At 37.8% G+C, this 18,496-nt stretch overlaps 1 protein-coding gene across 1 annotated transcript in view; it reads right to left on the bottom strand.

Annotated features, from left to right (window-relative positions):
* Nucleotides 1–5,041: 5,041 nt before the first annotated feature.
* The window catches only part of ITGA2 (integrin subunit alpha 2), a 91,378-nt gene continuing 77,923 nt past the window's right edge, over nucleotides 5,042–18,496 (bottom strand). Inside the window, exons 25-31 of the mRNA XM_063087591.1 lie at nucleotides 15,396–15,498; nucleotides 14,089–14,199; nucleotides 13,033–13,137; nucleotides 11,383–11,496; nucleotides 8,001–8,090; nucleotides 5,425–5,541; nucleotides 5,042–5,122 (exon numbers count right to left, since the gene is read on the bottom strand). Coding sequence (XP_062943661.1) covers nucleotides 5,042–5,122; nucleotides 5,425–5,541; nucleotides 8,001–8,090; nucleotides 11,383–11,496; nucleotides 13,033–13,137; nucleotides 14,089–14,199; nucleotides 15,396–15,498 — 721 coding nt within the window. The remainder of the gene's footprint in view (nucleotides 5,123–5,424; nucleotides 5,542–8,000; nucleotides 8,091–11,382; nucleotides 11,497–13,032; nucleotides 13,138–14,088; nucleotides 14,200–15,395; nucleotides 15,499–18,496) is intronic.

The following is an 18,496-nucleotide window of genomic DNA, read 5'->3' as shown; positions in this document are numbered from 1 at the left end:
AGAGCCAGGTCTACAGTATGAGTAACTCGAGTCTTTAGATTTTATTTTGCATAGAACCAAAAAGTTCAGTTTGGTAGCCATTTTCTTTAAAGTAGAACTGAAAATTAGGCCCTGATTTTGTGTAAGATGATGCCAGAGTTTTAATTTGTATCTTACTTTAAAATATTAAGAGTTATGTAGAATGAGGGAAGAGTTTTTAAAAATGCTATTTGTAATATTTTTACAGGTGATATAGAATAGGTAAAAAGAATTTTTAAAAAGTGACTAAATATAATACTTTCCAATTAACTGTATGGGACAAATGGTAGCTTTAATACAGGTCTTTAGCATTATTTCCTAACCCTCTCTGTGAAAAACAAAGACAAAACAAAATGAAAAACAACTAATGTTCTTTTTCTCCAGCACTGTATTTTAATACAAGATATATGCCAAACACAGTTATCGGTGGTTGCTCCGCAGTAAGCTGGCCTTGTGAGATGGCTCACCACAACTGGGGTAGGCAGGAAGTCGTGAGAGAGAGCATCTGATCAATGAATGGGAGATGCTTGTGTATCCATAGAAATGGCAGCACACACGCACATTCCTCCCCACCTTTGCATTAATCTGCCATCTGTATGGTGAACGTGATGTGTATCTTATTTTATAATTTCAGCATATTCATTTCAGCATATCTAGTCTTTACAATAAAAATATTTCAACCCTGCTGCTTATTACTTAAATTAAAAACAAAACAAAATAAACAAACTATGCAGATGACTATGCTTTTGCACGTTGCAGCAGCTTGGCTGATTTTTTTTTTTTTTCTTCTCTATTCCAAGCACCGTATTTTAATTCAAGAGGTAAACTGTGCTGTAGAGCAGTGCTTCTCACTTTCATGGAAGTGCATCACCTAGGGATCTTGTTAAACTCCCAATTTGAAACTAATAGTTCCAGGTGGCACCTGAGATCTGCATTTTCTAATAAGCTCCCAGGTAGTCACTGCCTACCTATGGGCCACACTTTGAGGAACAAGGCTTTATACTAAGTCCCTAAACTCTTAAGGTAGTTTAAGCCTCCTACAAATCATCCTTATGGTCCCTGCTAGAAACATAACAGACTAGATACCTGTGGCTAGTTAAATCTTCAGTCTTCTTAAATTGAGTCTTGAATGTGTTCTGAAGCAAAGTGAATACATAAGATAAATACAGTAAAATGTTTACCTTGTAAAGATCAAAACCCAAAGAAATAGATTTATTCTCAAAACAACTTTAATGATGTTCAATAATGTGGTATGAAAAGAGTGGTTTACAATTAAATAAGACTTTTCTGTTTGATTCGCATATGTTGATATGAGAAAGCTATTTACTGGTTTATATTGATTACTACTCTACTTTGATTTTTGTTTCCCAGAAATCAGATGAATTGTGCAACTTGATGTACAAACGTGGATATATTCATTTTTACAGTTTTGGTGGAGAGAAAAGAGGCAAAACATTCTTAATTAAAACAGCAAACATATCACATCTTAACAAAGACTTACACATTATGAAGTAAAATATCCAAGACAATTTACTCTTTAAAAAATATACAATTCTAACAAAATTGTGCAATATATACAGTTATATTTTGACTTCATCTGCCAAAATAAATCAGGTACATATGAAGCTATCTTTTTATATTTACATAATGGCTACATTTTCATTCTTTGAAGTTCAAAGAAGTAGTTACTATTTTCATATATTTCAAACCTTACCCCTATGTTTATCTTTCACCTCTAGATGTTTAAAGTAATCTTTCAAATTGATTAAAATCGGTATGCCTAAATTTACATAAAGGGCATAGTCCTAAAAAGTTGTATATACAATTGTTTAATGTGTGCAAATTGAAATATTAAAAGTTGATCAGGGAGTTCAGTTTAAGGAATCCTGCCTTCTGTTTAATGATGTCTTACTTTATGAGATTTTCATATGTGGGTTTATAGCTGTACATCAGGATACATAAATACATTATAAAATTATGCGTTTTATACTAACTTTTAGTGTAAAAGTTATACTAACTTTTATACTAAATTGTGACTATAATAAATTGGCTTTAGTTTTCTTTATTCTTCACAGCTAATACATAACTTTCATTATTTTAAAAAAATAACACTGCCAGCTAGAAAAAATTTTAGTCTAGTTAGGAGTTTTCATTTTGCTGCTAACATGGGTGAAGCACAATTTTAAATCTCAATGCAGTTTCTTCATCAAGCTATTTTTCTGTGTTACTATTTTATAATGTGTACATAGCATCCATGCATGAAGCAACTCAAAGTTTTTATCATGTTCTATAGACCTTGTCTGTATACCATTTATGAAATGGAAATTTTAGCGTGACATCTTTTAAACCCTATACTTACTTTTAAAACAAAAGTACGGAACATGTATCCTTTTTTCAAACAATGTTTTTTTTTCCCTCCCTAATTTCTTGGGTGAATACTCACAGTTGCCTAAAAGTGCTTGAGAAATACTCCTCCCAGCAGGCATTTGACAATGTCTGGAGACATTTTCTGATTGTCACAACTGCAGGGGGTAGGATGTTACCTGGCATCTAGTCAGTAGAGGCCAGAGATGCTGCTGAACATGCTACCAGGCACAGGACCCCCAGCCCCCAACAAGAACGAAACACTTGGCCAATTACCTGGCCCAAAATGAAAGTAGTGCCGAGGTTGAGAAACCCTGCCCTAGTGTGATAAATGGTGTGGAGATAAGTAGCTAATTTTTTAGTTTATAATAATCCGACTACTCCATGGAAACAGTGTAATTGAGGCTGATTAACTAAGCCAAGGCTAGCCAAAGCTCTCAAACTCAATGTGTGCATCTGACCTTAGTACTTACCTAAGGAAGGTGAGACAGAGTAAAAAGGAATAATATGCCTTAATTCTTTTTATAGCACATTGAAAAACTAGTATTAAACAGTAATTACTTGGCTTATTAAATACTCTTTATCAACCTAATGGCCAGTTTCTCCATTCTTTTTTTTTTTTTTTTTTAATTTTGGTTGAAATGAAACAGTGAATCCACACAGCTGTTGAAAGAATTGGGCTCTGGCACACCTAACTAGAGAATACCAAGCTGTGTTTTGCTGTAAACCCCTGACATTTTATGGCCAATTGTATTGTTTCTTGTTTGTTTTGCTTTGTCAGATACAAAGGAAATCATTAAGCAGTCCAGATAGCTCCGGCTGCCAGCACAGGCCAGACCAGGAGGGCAGTCAAGGCCATCCATAGGCACATGGGCAAACATTTGTTTTCCTCAGACATCTTTTCCAAGTCAAATTCTTGGAATTTAAAAGGCTATGATCTGGATTTCCTATAATGCAAATAGAAAATACTAAAAGTGTCATTGCTGAGCTCCAACCCCATCTTCCATTTTATAATGAGGACTTTTCCAAAGGCTTGTATGTATTAGTCTGATAACCCTTTTGTCTCCATTGCTCTTGCCTGTGCCTTTTTCCTCCAAGTCTCTCCTGGAGAACTTGTGGGTTCAGAAATAGAGAAAAGAAGGTGCAAAAAGTAGAAACGGATGGTGTTCTTCAAAGTGTGAACTGGGATGCTTCTGAAAATGCAGATTACTGAGCCTCATCCCAGTCTGATCAAAGAAGAATCTTAAGAGTTGGGGCCTAAGAATCTGCATTTGAACAAACTCGCCCAGGTGAAATTCACTCTTGGAAGTTCAAGTACTCTGGAAACAAAACAAGCACAGAGGGCTCAGGTGCTAAGTTGGTGGTTTCCAATGCCTCCTCTGTAACTTCTTGCAAATTCCTGAAATGTTGTTTTACTTTACCTTGTTTTCACCACCTGAATTTCAACATTTAGAAATTCACTGGGGCTTATTTTTCTTACTTGTTTAGCAATAAGTGAAAATAGCTCCCTGAAATTAAGGAGTTTATACAGCAATTCACACAAGTGTGTGAATTAAACAGATGACCTTTTCCTCTTAACACGTGGTGTAAAGGAGCCATCCTGAAGGGTTAGGTGATTTAAATAAGGAGTAAAGGAAGGTGGATAACTTTCAACTACTGGAGAGGAAAGTAGGCTTCTGAGGGCTTCTGTAATGTGGAGGCACCATGAGGTTGAGAGTGGTTCAGTAAGGGAGAAAGAGTGTTGCCAAAGAAATTGCTCATCTTTCAAAAATTCACTAGGTTTCTGCCAGCCAACTAATCAAGTCCTAAAAGTGAACTGTTGTGCATCCTAAAAGTTCCTCCTCTTTCCTCTGGCACAGGCTGGTCCTTCAGCAGGTAGGATTTTACAACAAATGCTATGTTATGGATTTTAAGCAAAATTTTGTGTCTTGGCCTCTAAGCTGCCCTCTACCCCCACTTAAATATAGATTTCCTCAGCAGGAAGTATACTTTAAGCGCCAATAAGTTATTCAAGCATGTTTTGACATTTATAGCAAAAGGGACTCTAAAGAGGCAGCTATCGGCTGAAAGGAACCACTGACAAATTTTACCTAGTTTATAAATAAAATTATCCCTTAAAAGTATCCACTGTGGCAACTTTGGATGAGCAGCATAAACTGAAAAACAACCTATGTTGGTTTTTCCCCTCTTGTTAACATTAATATTCATGATAATTTATGTAAGTGGAAGTACCCACTATAATATATACACTTGTATATATATTATATCCACTTTTGTTGCTGATGTTTAAAGACAATCATTCTAAAGAGAGCATTTTCCCCCCAAAATCTGAAAAAGTGTTATATTTTTCTTTAAGAATTGTCATGTTGGAAGCATTACATGTTTCTGACACAATGAGCATTAGAACGTATGCTCTGGACCAGCCAGTTTAAAGATTAATTTTTTTCCCCATATAAAATAAGATTTTTAACCTTTATACCCCCCACCCCCCAACGATTTCTTCATTCCAAACTGCCCTGCAGTTTCTCTTAAAATACCAGGCTAGTTTACCTATTACGTTATTAAAAAACTGGGATTTAAAAAGAAATCCATTCACGCAAATAGCAAACCCTGGCTGGGATGCTGCCAGTCCCCACTGCAGTGACATCTGCTGGATGGTTCAGCTGTTGAGTTCTGTGCTCTCATCAATCTCATCTGGATTTTTGGTCATTTTTTCATATTTTCTTTTGAAAAAGCCCAGCTGCAAAGGGGATGAAGTAAAAATGTTACCATCCATGGCTTATTTTGTGAAGTGCTTTTGACCCACTTTGCTGTCCACTTTCCCTCAAACATCTCTGGGAATCCCTGAGGCTCTGGAGAGGGTGGTATGCAGACAGCTGACCAAGTATCTATCACCCCTTTGGTGAGGACGTTTCTATCCAGAGAGTTCAACTGAATTGCACAGTTAAATTTTTCAGAGTCTACTTATTTGAAGCTGAGCAAAACGTTCAGGGCCCTGGATGAAGGGGAGCCCTGTATTTTAAAATATGAAACTTTTCTTACCTTCCATAAAATTGCAACCAGAGCTAACAGCAAAAGGATTCCAGCAATGACACTTCCTACTATAACTCCTGTTGGGACTTCGGCTTTCTCATCGGGCTTCATTATCGTAAGAGGAATCTGAAAATGTATGTTCACAATTGTGTTATCCAATTTCAGCACCAAAAAAAAGTGAGATTGTCTAGTCCAATTCTCTAATCCTATAAATGAAGGTCTATTGCTCTAGAAAGGTAACATGACTTGCTCATGGTGGCATTCCTCAAACACTGCAGTACAACTTTTAGAGAAAATGCTCCTGCAAAATCCAGATAAAGAATACAAGTTTTCTAGTTTCCCTCCTTTAATTGCATCAGTATTTTGTGGCTATGTCACTTCTGACGATCTCAGATGCTTTAATTATTTATGAAACATAGGACCTTGAGCTTCTGGCATACATTCGCATCATCAAGTAAAAGCCAACAGCCTTGCGGAGGGAAGTCACAGAACTAATTAATTAACCCCACTCCACTGTGATTAAACAACAGCAGCAGCAACTTTGTATCCAGCTTTTAAAATGCTGATTTCACTTAAATCTCGTTCAAGGTTGGTATCAATTCTTGCAAAAGTAGGACTAATATCTCTGGGCTCAGGTTGACCTTTTCAGTGATAAAGTTGTCCTTGAGGCTATTTATGATTCTTTATGTTTACTTTCTGGCAATCTCAGTGACACTGTAATGGAATGACTACCCTAAGAGTTTTAACAGTAAAATTACATATTAGTCATCTTTTTAATTGGGTAAAGAGTCTCAACCATTTCCTTCACAAAATATTCTTAAAGAGCTGCATTTTGGAGCGAAGGAAGGGGACAATATCTAATTATTTACTTGATTTAATATTAAATTACAGTGGCAGAGAAGGTGCTTTTCGTCATACAATTTATGAGTTGGGCTAAACTTGAAGCTGGCCTTGGTGACTATATTTCTTCTCACTTATATATTCAGGAGCTAAAATAAGGCTTTCTAAATTTATGAATAAAGTAACTATACATTTATATAGTTCATTGCTTAATGACAGTCCTATACCTACCGCTCTGTATTCCAGAGCTTCCTAATCTGGGGTCCATGGATCCCTATGGACCCGGAAGTACAAAATTTTGTGGATCAGATTTTTAAGTGGGCCTGAGATTCAAATAAATATAACAAACACTTATCTACCTATAGGGATGTGTCAATTTATTATTTAGATTCAAAATCTTATTGAAAAAATTATCCAAATAATTGTTTGGAGTCAAAAAATATTTTCACAGACACAATTAAGCAATAATTGGCTTCTATTATTAGTATTGCTCAGAGAAAACCAAGAAAAGAAGTATCTAATAGGTTCATTAAAATTGTTAATTTGAATTTTCAATTAATATATTTAATACTGCTTTCTACAAAACAAAGACTTTGGCAGAGTTTCACATATTGTTTGAACACTAAATTTTTTATAAAGTGAGCTTTTTAAAAAATCTATAGTACTTTTCTTCTGGGCTAAGTTCATAGCACTTTGAATTTGAAGTCCATATCTTCTTTGGCTCCATTTCTGGTTTTCCATGCCCCAGACTCTGCAGAGAGGGTGTGGGCTTTTACTGAAGCTCTTAAGCCAGAGGCAGAAAAGCATCTTGTATTGTGCGGACTCGTTTTTCCTGGGACAAGAGTGGGACAGCAGTGCTGTGAGCTCTACTCTCAGGCATTGAGCAGGCTCACCAGCTTTTTAACCAAGTCTGTGGACTGAAGCAGTGGACTGAGGCCAACTGCAAAGCTGGCCTTGGGGTCAGAGTCTTGAACTGGCTTCCAACTCCTAACAAAAGCATTGGGAAGAGAATGCTCAGGGTTCTGCCAGCAGATTAGCAGGGCATGGAAATCCTGCTATATCTAAATATGGCACATTCTAACTAGAGTTTCAGTGCAGAGGAAAACTGTCCAGTGCCAGCTCTTGGAACACAGAGCCTTTGTTTTCTGTGAAAGTACATTTTTTTTTTTTTTTTTAAATCAAGGAGAGCATTTAGTGTTTTCTAGAATGTAAGACCTAATGAATGGACATGTCATACAGTGTCAGTGTCGAGTTATAAGGAGCACTATTTTAAAAAATCTCTAACAAATGCCTTATTTATTAAGCATGCCTCAGCACTTCTCTTTTAAAAAATACAATTTATGATTTAAATAAGCATGACTTAGACTTCATGGCCTAAGATCTGAATGGTTGTGTGTAAGCACGAGAAGGGAAGAGCTGGTGGTGCTGGTTTAGGCAAGGAGATGGGACACGTTGGAGTCCCGAACGAGACAGAACCTGTTTTGTTGTGCCTGTCATTGGATCATCACTTCTAGGAAAGCCAACTTTGCCAACATGTGGGGCATGGAGGAGGGGAAGTATATCACTGGACTTTTTGAGCAGCAAGCACCCTTGCCAGAACTCAACGTGATAAATGTCAGATTTCTCGAGTTTCAGTAAGATGCTTCGACATACATGTAGGTAAGAAGAAAGACTATTCCAGGTTTTTGAAATGAAATGCCTATTTTAGACTCTAATGACTGCTGGGAGAGATGTGGTGCACTCACCGTAACAGTGTTTTCTTCGATCACGTATATCTGAGGGTTATAGGTGTCAATCTCTGCAGCTGCTATCAGCTGTACTGTCTGGAAAGTCGACTGGAACATAAGAATAAAGAATGAATTTTATCCTAGCAGCAGTAAATGCAGAAAACTTGACATGTTTATGATTTATTTCTTTCCTGGTGGAAAGTGATAAGAGCAAATGCCAATCCTGAAGACTCTAGAATCTTTGTGAGCTTAAACAGGCATTATGTAACAGGACTCCAGAGAAGTACCTGAGGAACTTTTAAACCATGCAGATGATTGGGCCTTGCTGTGCAAATTAAACCAAATCTCTGGGGTGGAGTCCAGACATTAGCAGGTTAAAACATCTCCCTGGGTGATGTGAATTCGAAAATAGGGTTGAAAAACAAGGGTTTAAAAATGAATGTTTTTAACTGGGAAAGATCACGGTTCAGATTTTTAAAAACTTAATGAAGTTGGAGACATGAGAGAAAATTGCAGACTTGGTATTTTTATATACTTACCTGAACTTAAATTACATAATGGAATGGAAAACCAACATTAAAAAGGGAAGGGAATTTTCCTTCTGAGTCTATGTGTGTGAAATAATACTGTTTAAAAGTACACTTGAACTTGACCACGCGTGTCAGCAGCAGACACTCTGAACCTTTTGGTATGTGATATCACATTAGTAATAATTTCAGATTTCCTAATCTAAGTGTTTCAATTAAATAATACTGGATTTGGGACAGGCATATAGGAAGGATGTGCATTTTACACTAATGTTACTAGTAACCTCCTAATATGAAATAACTTTATATGCATTCCTTGATCTAGTTACAGAAATATAATCTATTTTTCAATGGAAACATTATTGATGTCTATATCTCACTGTTGTTTTCTCCATAATGCAAATACTGGGCCTGATGAATACTGTGAAATAGAATACAACGCTCAGATTTTAGAGCTGCTTTCATGTGCTCTCGCTACTAGGACTCAGTTTTTCTGGTTACTAGGGCATAAGATTCAATATAATCCATGAGGTAACTTGCTAAACTATATCTAAGAGCCAGAAAGAAAGAATGTATTTCCAAAACGTGAGGAATTTATTTCCTTTCCACTGGCTCAGTCTCTGGTTATTTTTAATTTTCTCAAGATGGAAGATTGCATCAGAAGTTAACCCTGATCACCAGTCTCTTAAACATGTATTAATCAGGGGAACATTAAGAATATCAATAATGGTTTAAGTAGCAGTTAAGTGAATGCTGGTTGCATAGTCCTTGTAGACCACAGATGGAAGAATTTTTCTTAATATGGATAGGAGGAGTATTCCAAAAGTTCGTGGAAAATTTGTATTTTCTTTTAATTCTATTTTTCCTTGAAACTTTTTGAAGTATCCTCATGTATCTACACTCCCAAATCAGGCCCTTCTCACAGGTCCACAGTACTCTGCAGGGTTAACAAGTAGAGGTGTGCATACCACACACACCTGGCAGAGTGAAACATCACACCTGCTAGCATTCCTCAAGGCTTTTCCATACAAATGGCAGCCAGCGAGCGCTGCCATCAGTGTGGAGGCCTGAGCAATCACTTTGTGAAGAAATTACTTGAAATGTTAAGTTAGCTGGGATTACATCAGAAAAAGGGTGGCAACAGAAGGCAGTACCTAATGGGCTCTAATATAGGAAATGAGATCCATGTTTCATACCGGATCTCCCAGGTGGTCTGAGAAACATCCACTTTGCTGATGAAATAGGTGAAAATAAGGTAGATATAAACATCTGACCCTTCATGCAGGAGGAAGATGTGTAGGACTTGACATACAATAATTCTCAGGGGCGTTTGCTCTATTTAACCGTCATGACCATGTTGAAAAAGCATAAAAAACACACTTCCCAAGAAGTTTGCTCCCAGAATGAAACTGTTGCTTCTGAAGACCATCGAAAGGTACTTTAAAAAGTCTCACAGTTACAATGATCTGGCCTTAAACAAACTCAAGACAAACCGAATGTGTTTTACAGAGCTGGCGTGATTGCATTTTCATGTGCAACAGTTTTCCTTCCCAGTTGGCAAAGTTCGCTATGAAAATATTTGTTCCTCAAAGCCAAGGGGCCAAGGACCAATTGGTAAAACTGAGCACGAGACTGCAGCAGAGAGAAGGTGGCACAACTAATGGAGTGCTTTGCATCTTATAGGATTTGTAATTGCCCCAAAGGCGTGAAAGCAAATGCAACTGACAAGAAAACAAAACAAAGGAAGAGAAAAGGAAACTCACTCCTCACTTTCCCACTCCCCCAATTCTGTATTTTTTTCTAACCTTCCACTATTCCTTTTTGTATTACGTCTTTATCCAAGAATACTGCTTATATTTTGACTCTAGGGACAAGTTTGGAGGGAGCACAGTTCTCTAATCTTACACAAAACTCCATAGCAGGGAATGGGGTTTACTGGAGAGATCATGAAATAGTGAAAAAACAGGGAGTAAAATCTGGTTTTAAGCAACTTGGGAATTGATTTATTTGTTTAAAAAAAAAAAAAAACAGCGAGAGCCACAAAGGCTCCCAGGAGGTTTCAGACTAATTTCTATTCTGCCACCTCAATCAGGGCCAATGTTGGTAAAGAAGTGGCTGGCCACTCAAGCAGTCAGATTTAAGAAGGCCTCTCTCTCTATCCTTAAGTTTTTCATGCCAGACTGAAATTCTGACTACCAAAATCCCTGCCAAAAGCAAATATCACTATGGTATACTCACACCTGACATTTAGAAAAAAACCACTGACATAGTTTTGGCACTTTCTATAAACTTTTCATGGTGATTGAAATGACTTAAAAAGTTGTGTGCTCACTGTCCTGTTTCATCAGAGAAAGGGTAAAACAGGAGAGCAGAGCGGTTACCTGGCTCTACTATAGGAAGATGGATTCTTACACTAGATTCATCTACTAGCTGGTATGAGATCGATCAGACAATTAGCTAAGAGCTCAAGGAGAAAGACAGAGACACATGCATTTTGACTTGGGTGTGGTGGAGGAAACTGGGAGGGTGGAAATGCAAGGAGCATGGGGATGGAGACAAAACAGGTGGCCACTGTAGCCAAGGACAGCAGAGGCGGATTTGACACCATGTTTACAGATGTAGCAGGGCAGCATGGAGTTGGAGAAGTGGACACTTTCACAAGCATCCCAGGTGATTCTGAGGCACAGGCACACCGGACAAGCACTGCAAAGGGAAGGAAGCAGAATGTCTTCCAAGGTAAAATAGCTCTGGAATATTTGGGCACTGCTGACATTAGTCAGGATACTAATTTTGTCAAAGGGTAAGAACTTCTTGACAGTGGGGTCTGCATTTCCTTGCTATTGATAAATTGAATAAATAGAGCTCATACGTACTGCTGCAAAAGTCCTGTTCCAGATTCTGGTAGACACATTAATGAAGTATTCTCCTTTCACGTCAAGGTCTTTCAGCCAGCAGGTAACATTACTACAGGAAGTAGTTCTGCAGTTCTTATAAGGTGGAGTCAAGGTTAAAAGAGAGAGGGTTAGTATGGGTTTTAAAAATAAATGCTAAAATTTTACAAAGATAGATAAAACCTAGAGCTGGGAAGGATCTAGGAAAACAAGCAATCTCATGAACTATTAGAGGATATAACCCTTCTTCAAGGGATTTTGGTACTGTGTCTCAAAATGTAAAAAGTGTAAACCCTTTGCCCCAGCTATTTCATATCTAGAAATAATCAGAAGTAAGTGGGACAATGTACACCAAGCCCATTTATTGCACTGTTTATGAGAGTAAAAAAAAAAAAAAAAAAAACCCAAATCAAAGAACTGTAAATAACTCATGTATATCAAGAATATACTAGTTAAGGAACTTATTGAACATACACAACATGTAGTATAATTTAGTCATTAAACTTAATGATAAAGGTGCATTCCTTAGATTAAAAAAAAAAGTTGACTGTAAAAGGATCAGTGGTTTCCAGGGGCTAGGGGGAAAGAGGGATAAATAGGTGGAGCAGAGAGGATTTTTAGGGCAGTGAAAATACTCTGTATGACAATATAATCGTTGATACATGTCATTAAACATTATCAAAATTCCTAGCACAGATTTGTACAACACCTAGACTGAACGGTCACGTTAACTATGGACTTAAGGTGATAGTGATGTGTCAATGTGGGTTCACTGATTCTAACAAATGTACTACTTTGGTGCAATGTTTTGATATTGGAGGAGGCTGTGCATATGTTGGGACAAGGAGTATATGGGAAATTTCTGTACTTCCACTCAACTTTGCTGTGAAGCTAAAACTGCTCTAAAAAATAAGTCTAATTTAAAAAGTCTATGACATTGGCCTATGTCAAAGGCTAAAAGGTAGCGTGGTTCATTTAAGTACCACCATACATATAATCTATATGTGGATTAATGCACATTAAAAGAAACACCGTTTCATCTTCCTATTTTCCTTTTTCCCATCCTTCAAGAAATAAAGCAATTTCAATAAAAGAAAACAAGGAAAATTTTAATATTGCTTATAGGAGAGAGCTGTGGTTTGTTTAGGGTTTATTTGTTCACTAAACATTTACTTATTAAACAGGCATCATGCTAGATACTAGACTAATCTGTTTCCCAAAGAAGAGGGCACAGCTTGGGAGCAGGAGATAATAAAATATTGAAAAACAGAAAAGACATCAGGATTATGTGGAAGGGGGATATAAGGGACTTCAACTCTAAAGCACGTGCCCTGTTCCCTCACAGCTCTTTGCAGTGTTTCCAAAGCGCACAATGCAGAAACACACTAGTTTTACACGAGTCCTTTTGACATCATGAACTCTGGAACATGCAGTCTTATAAGTCATGGCATAAATAATAATTCTAATACCCTAGATTTGAGCATGCATTTTCTAAATCTTGATTTGTAATCAGCCACCAAAGGTGAAATAAGAAAGCTCTATGACATCAGCTGGTAGGAGAAAAGAAGTGCCTTGATTCCAGGTAAAGCAAACACATCCCTGAAGGACATTTTCATGTTAACTTGTTCTCACCAGTTCTTTTATGTGCCGGAAATTTTCACTCTTGAAAGACACAGAAGAAGATGTCTGTCCTATTTTCAGTGGATTTATATCTGCATTACAACTGATGTCACCAGCCTACAGAGAAGAACACCAAAACCAGATTTAGGGAGCAAAATGGCTTATAATGTTCCTTCCAATGTGTTAAGAAATCCTGCTGTCATCCGTTGGGGCAGGGGAGGGGCTGTTAGCCTTCTTTCAACTGCACTGACCTGGCCAGACTTCTTGTAGTTACCAAGGTAAACCTTGAGGTATTCAAGTCTTCCTGACTTGAAGTGGGCTAGGTTCTTACAGTCCATATGTGATGAGACAAATTTGCAACAGCAATAAAGGGTGAGTGATTTAATTCAGGCTTCTTTTCTGTGGATTTTGATTTCCTGTTGTCTCCTGTGCACACTACGGGAACAACACTACTGTAGAACCAGCCAAGTGCTACACTAAGGGTGAGCCGATGTCAAAGGGTTTGGCTAGAGCAGTGCTGCTCAGCCCAGGCTGCAGGGTGGAACCACCCAGGGAGCTTTCAAAGAAAGATACCTGTGTGGGAGCCCTATCCCTAGAGAATCTTATTTAATAGCCTGAGGTGGGTGTGGGCATCACTATTATTTAAAAAGCAATCTGGATGAGTAAAATGAACAGGGTTGAGTGTCATTGGGTGAAAGCCCAGGCTAGCTGCTTGAAGACTAGCTGTCAATTTGCAGCAGTGTAGACCTGCTACAACCGGAGGTCCAACCTCTCACTTCCCAGTCTTCTCTGTTAAGAGGGCCCTGACAAAGTCATATTTCCACTTGGCCAAAACAGGGCTTTTGGAATAAATTCTGCCATCTGTAAATTCCTAGACTCAGACAGTTGTTTTCTTGTAACAATACTCTGCTTCTAATATGAAATTATTGCTAGTTAATTGGCAGCCTGGATGCATTGGGGCTATCTTCTGTTTCCTATCTATAAAATGTCAGACACAATCACCCCAACTTCATGGGTTATTCCCAACTTGAAAATGGTTATTTTTATAGGCAATTTTGTTATCCTTACCTGGTCTGTGTGCACCCCAGTCAGGTACATCAGTGGATTCTTTTCTTTGGTGTATTCAGGGATGCGAATGATTACAGATGCCATGCTTACTGGAATGCTTCCTGTGGTTACCTACATAAGAAATAAAACATGCTGGTATTGTTATATGATGCATATAACGCAAAGAAAGTGATCTATAACCCCTGTGTTGATGAGGGGCAACTATAAAGTGGTAAGATTGAGTCCATATGAAAGGGAGTCATTACTTTACAATCACATTTCAGGTCATCGTGTCTCATGGGAAAAATCTCAACATCTACAGCTTTAATGGGTAAATGATTTGTGACTTCAGAGATGTGGTAGAAATGGTTGAAAACACTCTGTGGGGAGTTGGGCTGCCAGGGTGTGGGGTCCCATTCTGCCACTGACTAGCAGTGTGGCTTGGGCAAGGAACATGACCTCTCTATGCTTCAGTCTTCTCATTTGTAAAATAAAAATAACCAGATATTCAGCAGGAATGGTACAGGGCACTGGTAAGCATCTGTGCTCACCGGTGGGGTTTCTGTTCTAATGGCCAGTGCTCATGCCCTACTAGTTGTTAAGCATTTAAAATAACACCCCTAGGAAAAATAATAGTACCCACTTCATAGCTGATCTGGGAATTAAATGGGGTAACATAGGTAAAGCACTTGATACAGTGGCTGATACTAATTACTGTCCCCATGAATGTTATTTCATTATTAATACCAATTAATTAAATGTCCCATTAAGAATGTGATTGCCAGATACCATCCACATTTTATAAATTCCAGCATCTGAATCTCAAATCAAGATTCTTTTAAAGATTTTTTTTTTTTTTAACTTACAAAATTGCAGAGTTGCAAGCATATGACGGACTAGTAGGAAATGTACAAAAACAGAATGGTACATCAGGGTAATGCTCTGTTGATTGATATGGAACATTTATCTTTAAAACATATCAATTATCCCTTACCCAGAAAATGTAATGATTCACAAAGCCCAGCTGTTTACTTATCTATGGTCTATTCTAGTGGTTCTCAAAATTTGGCACCTGGACCAGCAACATCAGCATCACCCGGGAACTTGTAAGAAATGCAGGTTTTTAGGCCCATCCCAGATCTCTGAGTCAGAAAGTCTGGGGATGAAGCCCAGCAATCTGTGTCTCAACGAGCCCTCCAGGTAACTTCAATACACACGTTCGAGAACCACTGGTGTACTTCAACTTCTTTTTACTTCTCTTCCCAAACTCATTTTTTTCCCCTTCCCCTTTCTCCTAGATTTGCCATCCTTAGCACAGGCATACCAACCTTAAGGGAGAAGATGAATTTTGGACCAATATCTTCAAAATTGTGCACAGTAGAAGGAACATTCCCCTCCGAGGAGACTTCATAAAAATTTATGTTGGTGGATCTGTTGGATGATGTTTGTAAGGCCAAATATTTTAGTTTTGTTCTTAAAGCAAAACGTTTATTTTATTTAAGTATCTTCTAGCTTAAATTACAAATAAAACAGTTTACTTTTACTGGGCTTATGTTCCAATGTATGTTTCTGAGATTACAACGAATTCCTTTAGAACCATATCCCTTCACCGACTTTCTGCTTTGTGTTTATCAGTTGTCAAGTTTCTAAAGTAACTACAAAAGTATTACTTTAGAACTGATAGTAGAACTCCTCTCAAAATTGCCATTCTATTGACTGATAAGCTAACACAGTGAACACTCAGTCCTTGCTGACTCAATGAATGAATTTATAAGCCAGGGATTTTCCACTTTGTATGGAAGAAATATAATGATAGGATATTGGGTATTACCTTTTGCAGTATTCCTTACTGTAAACCTATAAAATTGGCGTACATTTTCTTTGTTAATCCTTCTTCCTATTCTTCTCTAGTTCCAAACCAACTCTAATAGTTTAGGTGTGAATTAGGGTTGGTCAAATCTGTTTCAACCACTGTGGCTGACCCAGAAGTTTTATTAGACTAGCCCTAAACACATTGGACTGACCTTGACCTCTTTGCTTGGGACTGCCAACTGAGGTCTGAAAGCAAATCTATGACTAGGTCAGGGGAACCTCCATAGGACCACTCAGAGTAGTATGAAACTGGAGACCTCCCCTCTCTTCACTCATTTCTGGAGCTGCAAGGCTGGATTTCAACGAGGGTAGCTTCTTTGGGTTGGGGTTGGGGGGTGAGTGGTGAGGGTAGGAGTCTGAGAGGTTCTATGCACATCCTCTCCTTTCATTCCCCGCTGGACAATTTATCTTAATTATAGGATGTTGATTCTATTTCCTAAAAAAAATTGTGCTGGATATTTTCTGAAATAGATTTTTTTTTAAATTTCTTTACTGAAAGCTTGTCTTTCTCTTTTTTATGCCTAAAAAAAACTTTTTCCAAATTCTCAAAAGGAAAATATGTCATAGGGAGACTTGAATAGATGTGGTATTTGTCAAGGTTATGTATATGAGAGGAAACAATGATTTATCAGCCTTACATGGAAAATGGGAAAACTGACTAAGATTTGAAACAGAAAGCCTGGCTGTGCATGCATGAATTATTCCCTGTGCCTTCCAGATCTTTGTGTGAACCCCTAAATAGGGCCAATTTCTAAATTGATAAATATGTTCTGCTTTTGCTTTTTAAAGAGATCTGACATTTTTCCACTTTTTACTTAAAGTGTTCCTTCAGTTACTTAAGTGTTGGTCAATACATTTGTAATAGCAGTTAGCCATACTCAGGAGAACCCTGTTTCAGAAATAATACTATCTATTTCCACCCATCATATTTGTAGAATATAACTACACAATTATACAGTACGAAAGCTGTTGCTAAGGGATACATTCAATAACTGGGTAGAGCTTTTTTCCAAACATTTGCAAAGATGTTTGTTAAAAGATTTTTTTTTGCAGCATCGCTTGTGATAGTTAAACAAAAATGCAAAACAACCAAATATCTCATTAATATTGGATTAGTTCACATGAATTATGATCCAGCCAGGACTAGAATAAGTTAGATATGTATGTCCTGATATGAAAACTTCTCTAAGAGTACATAAAAAGCAAGATGCAGAAGAATATTTTATCATTCCTTTTGGGTAAGTAAAATGTGTGTGTGCACGTTTGTGTGTGTGCATGTGTGTGTATGTTACACGCATAGAGCCTGGTAGATAAGCAAACCCCATATCTGGAAGATTTTATGAAAACTGTCTAGTTATTCTTCTATGGAGAGTGGCACCAGGGAAGGTGGGGAGGGACGACTTCACTTCTCATTGTGTATCTTTCTTAATGTTTGGGTTTTCTGGGAGGTAGGATTAGGCGCCACTTTAGCTTTTGTTCTTTATAATTCTCCACAATACATTGTTAAAAACGACATGATGTATTTGAGAGAACATTAGAATATATTAGAATTCAAGTTACCATCCTAAAAATACATAGCTAAGATGTTAATTAGTGACAGTGAAGTCCCATTTGAATCTTATATTTATTTCTTGTGAAAATATATGAAAAAATTGGCCATGGTGGGAGAGTGGAATGATAAAAAGGCTGTATTAACTAAAAATGTTTAGGAGAAGAAAAACATCAATGTAAGTAAGAAGAAAAAAATTTAGGTAATGTGGTAATAATATCAATCTCTTTGCTTGCATTTGTCTTCAATTACTTATTTTAGCAAGTGGGGGTCCTTTGGAAGCTGCTGTTACTGATGAGTTTTTCAGGGATGGATGATTTGGATTATATTTAATTTCTGGTTGTGCTGTTTGCAACTCACTTGAACAGAAGCATTCTTTTCATCTTTTCTCATGTGTCTCAAGCTCTAGACATGAAGACATATTTTCCATTTTGTTTTTCCTCAGTGATCTATTGGATGATCTACAAATTCCATGCTTTTAGGGGCTGGGGTGATGTGATGGGAGTTAGAGAAACCATCTGTCACTGAACTTCTTGGGAAAACACCATAGTGTGTCTTTCAGGGGTCATTGGTCTGTGCTGGGAAACAATAGGTAGAAAACTCTGCTTTCCAGGCTTGGAGGTGGGCATCCCCTGCGGCCCATGAACGTGCATAGCTGTGCTCCACTGCATCTCTGCCATGACCTTGCCTCACTTCTAAGTGTGAGTGAAGGTGATATCAACCTAGTGGCACCTGTGGTATTTGCATATTGCCTACTTCCCAAGACACCTGTCCCTCTGAACAATTCATGATAGACTTGATCTAGTTTCAATATCTGACCAGACAGTCTGTGACTAGATTTGTATTTGTTGTGGACCTACTATGTGCAAAGCATTGTGCTTGGGGCTTGAATGTCCAGGAACAGGGATATTGCTTGAGCTCTTATGTGCACTGTAGAAAGCAGGCAGTGAGAAGAAAGTGCTGGCACCTCTCAGGGCCCTTAAGACTTCTGTTTCAACATTTTGGGGA

The sequence above is a fragment of the Cynocephalus volans genome, chromosome 2 (genome assembly GCF_027409185.1).
Source record: "Cynocephalus volans isolate mCynVol1 chromosome 2, mCynVol1.pri, whole genome shotgun sequence".
NCBI classification, from domain to species: Eukaryota; Metazoa; Chordata; class Mammalia; order Dermoptera; family Cynocephalidae; genus Cynocephalus; species Cynocephalus volans.
The sequence above is the reverse complement of the archived record's forward strand: the minus strand, read 5'-3'. Positions and strand labels throughout refer to the sequence as shown.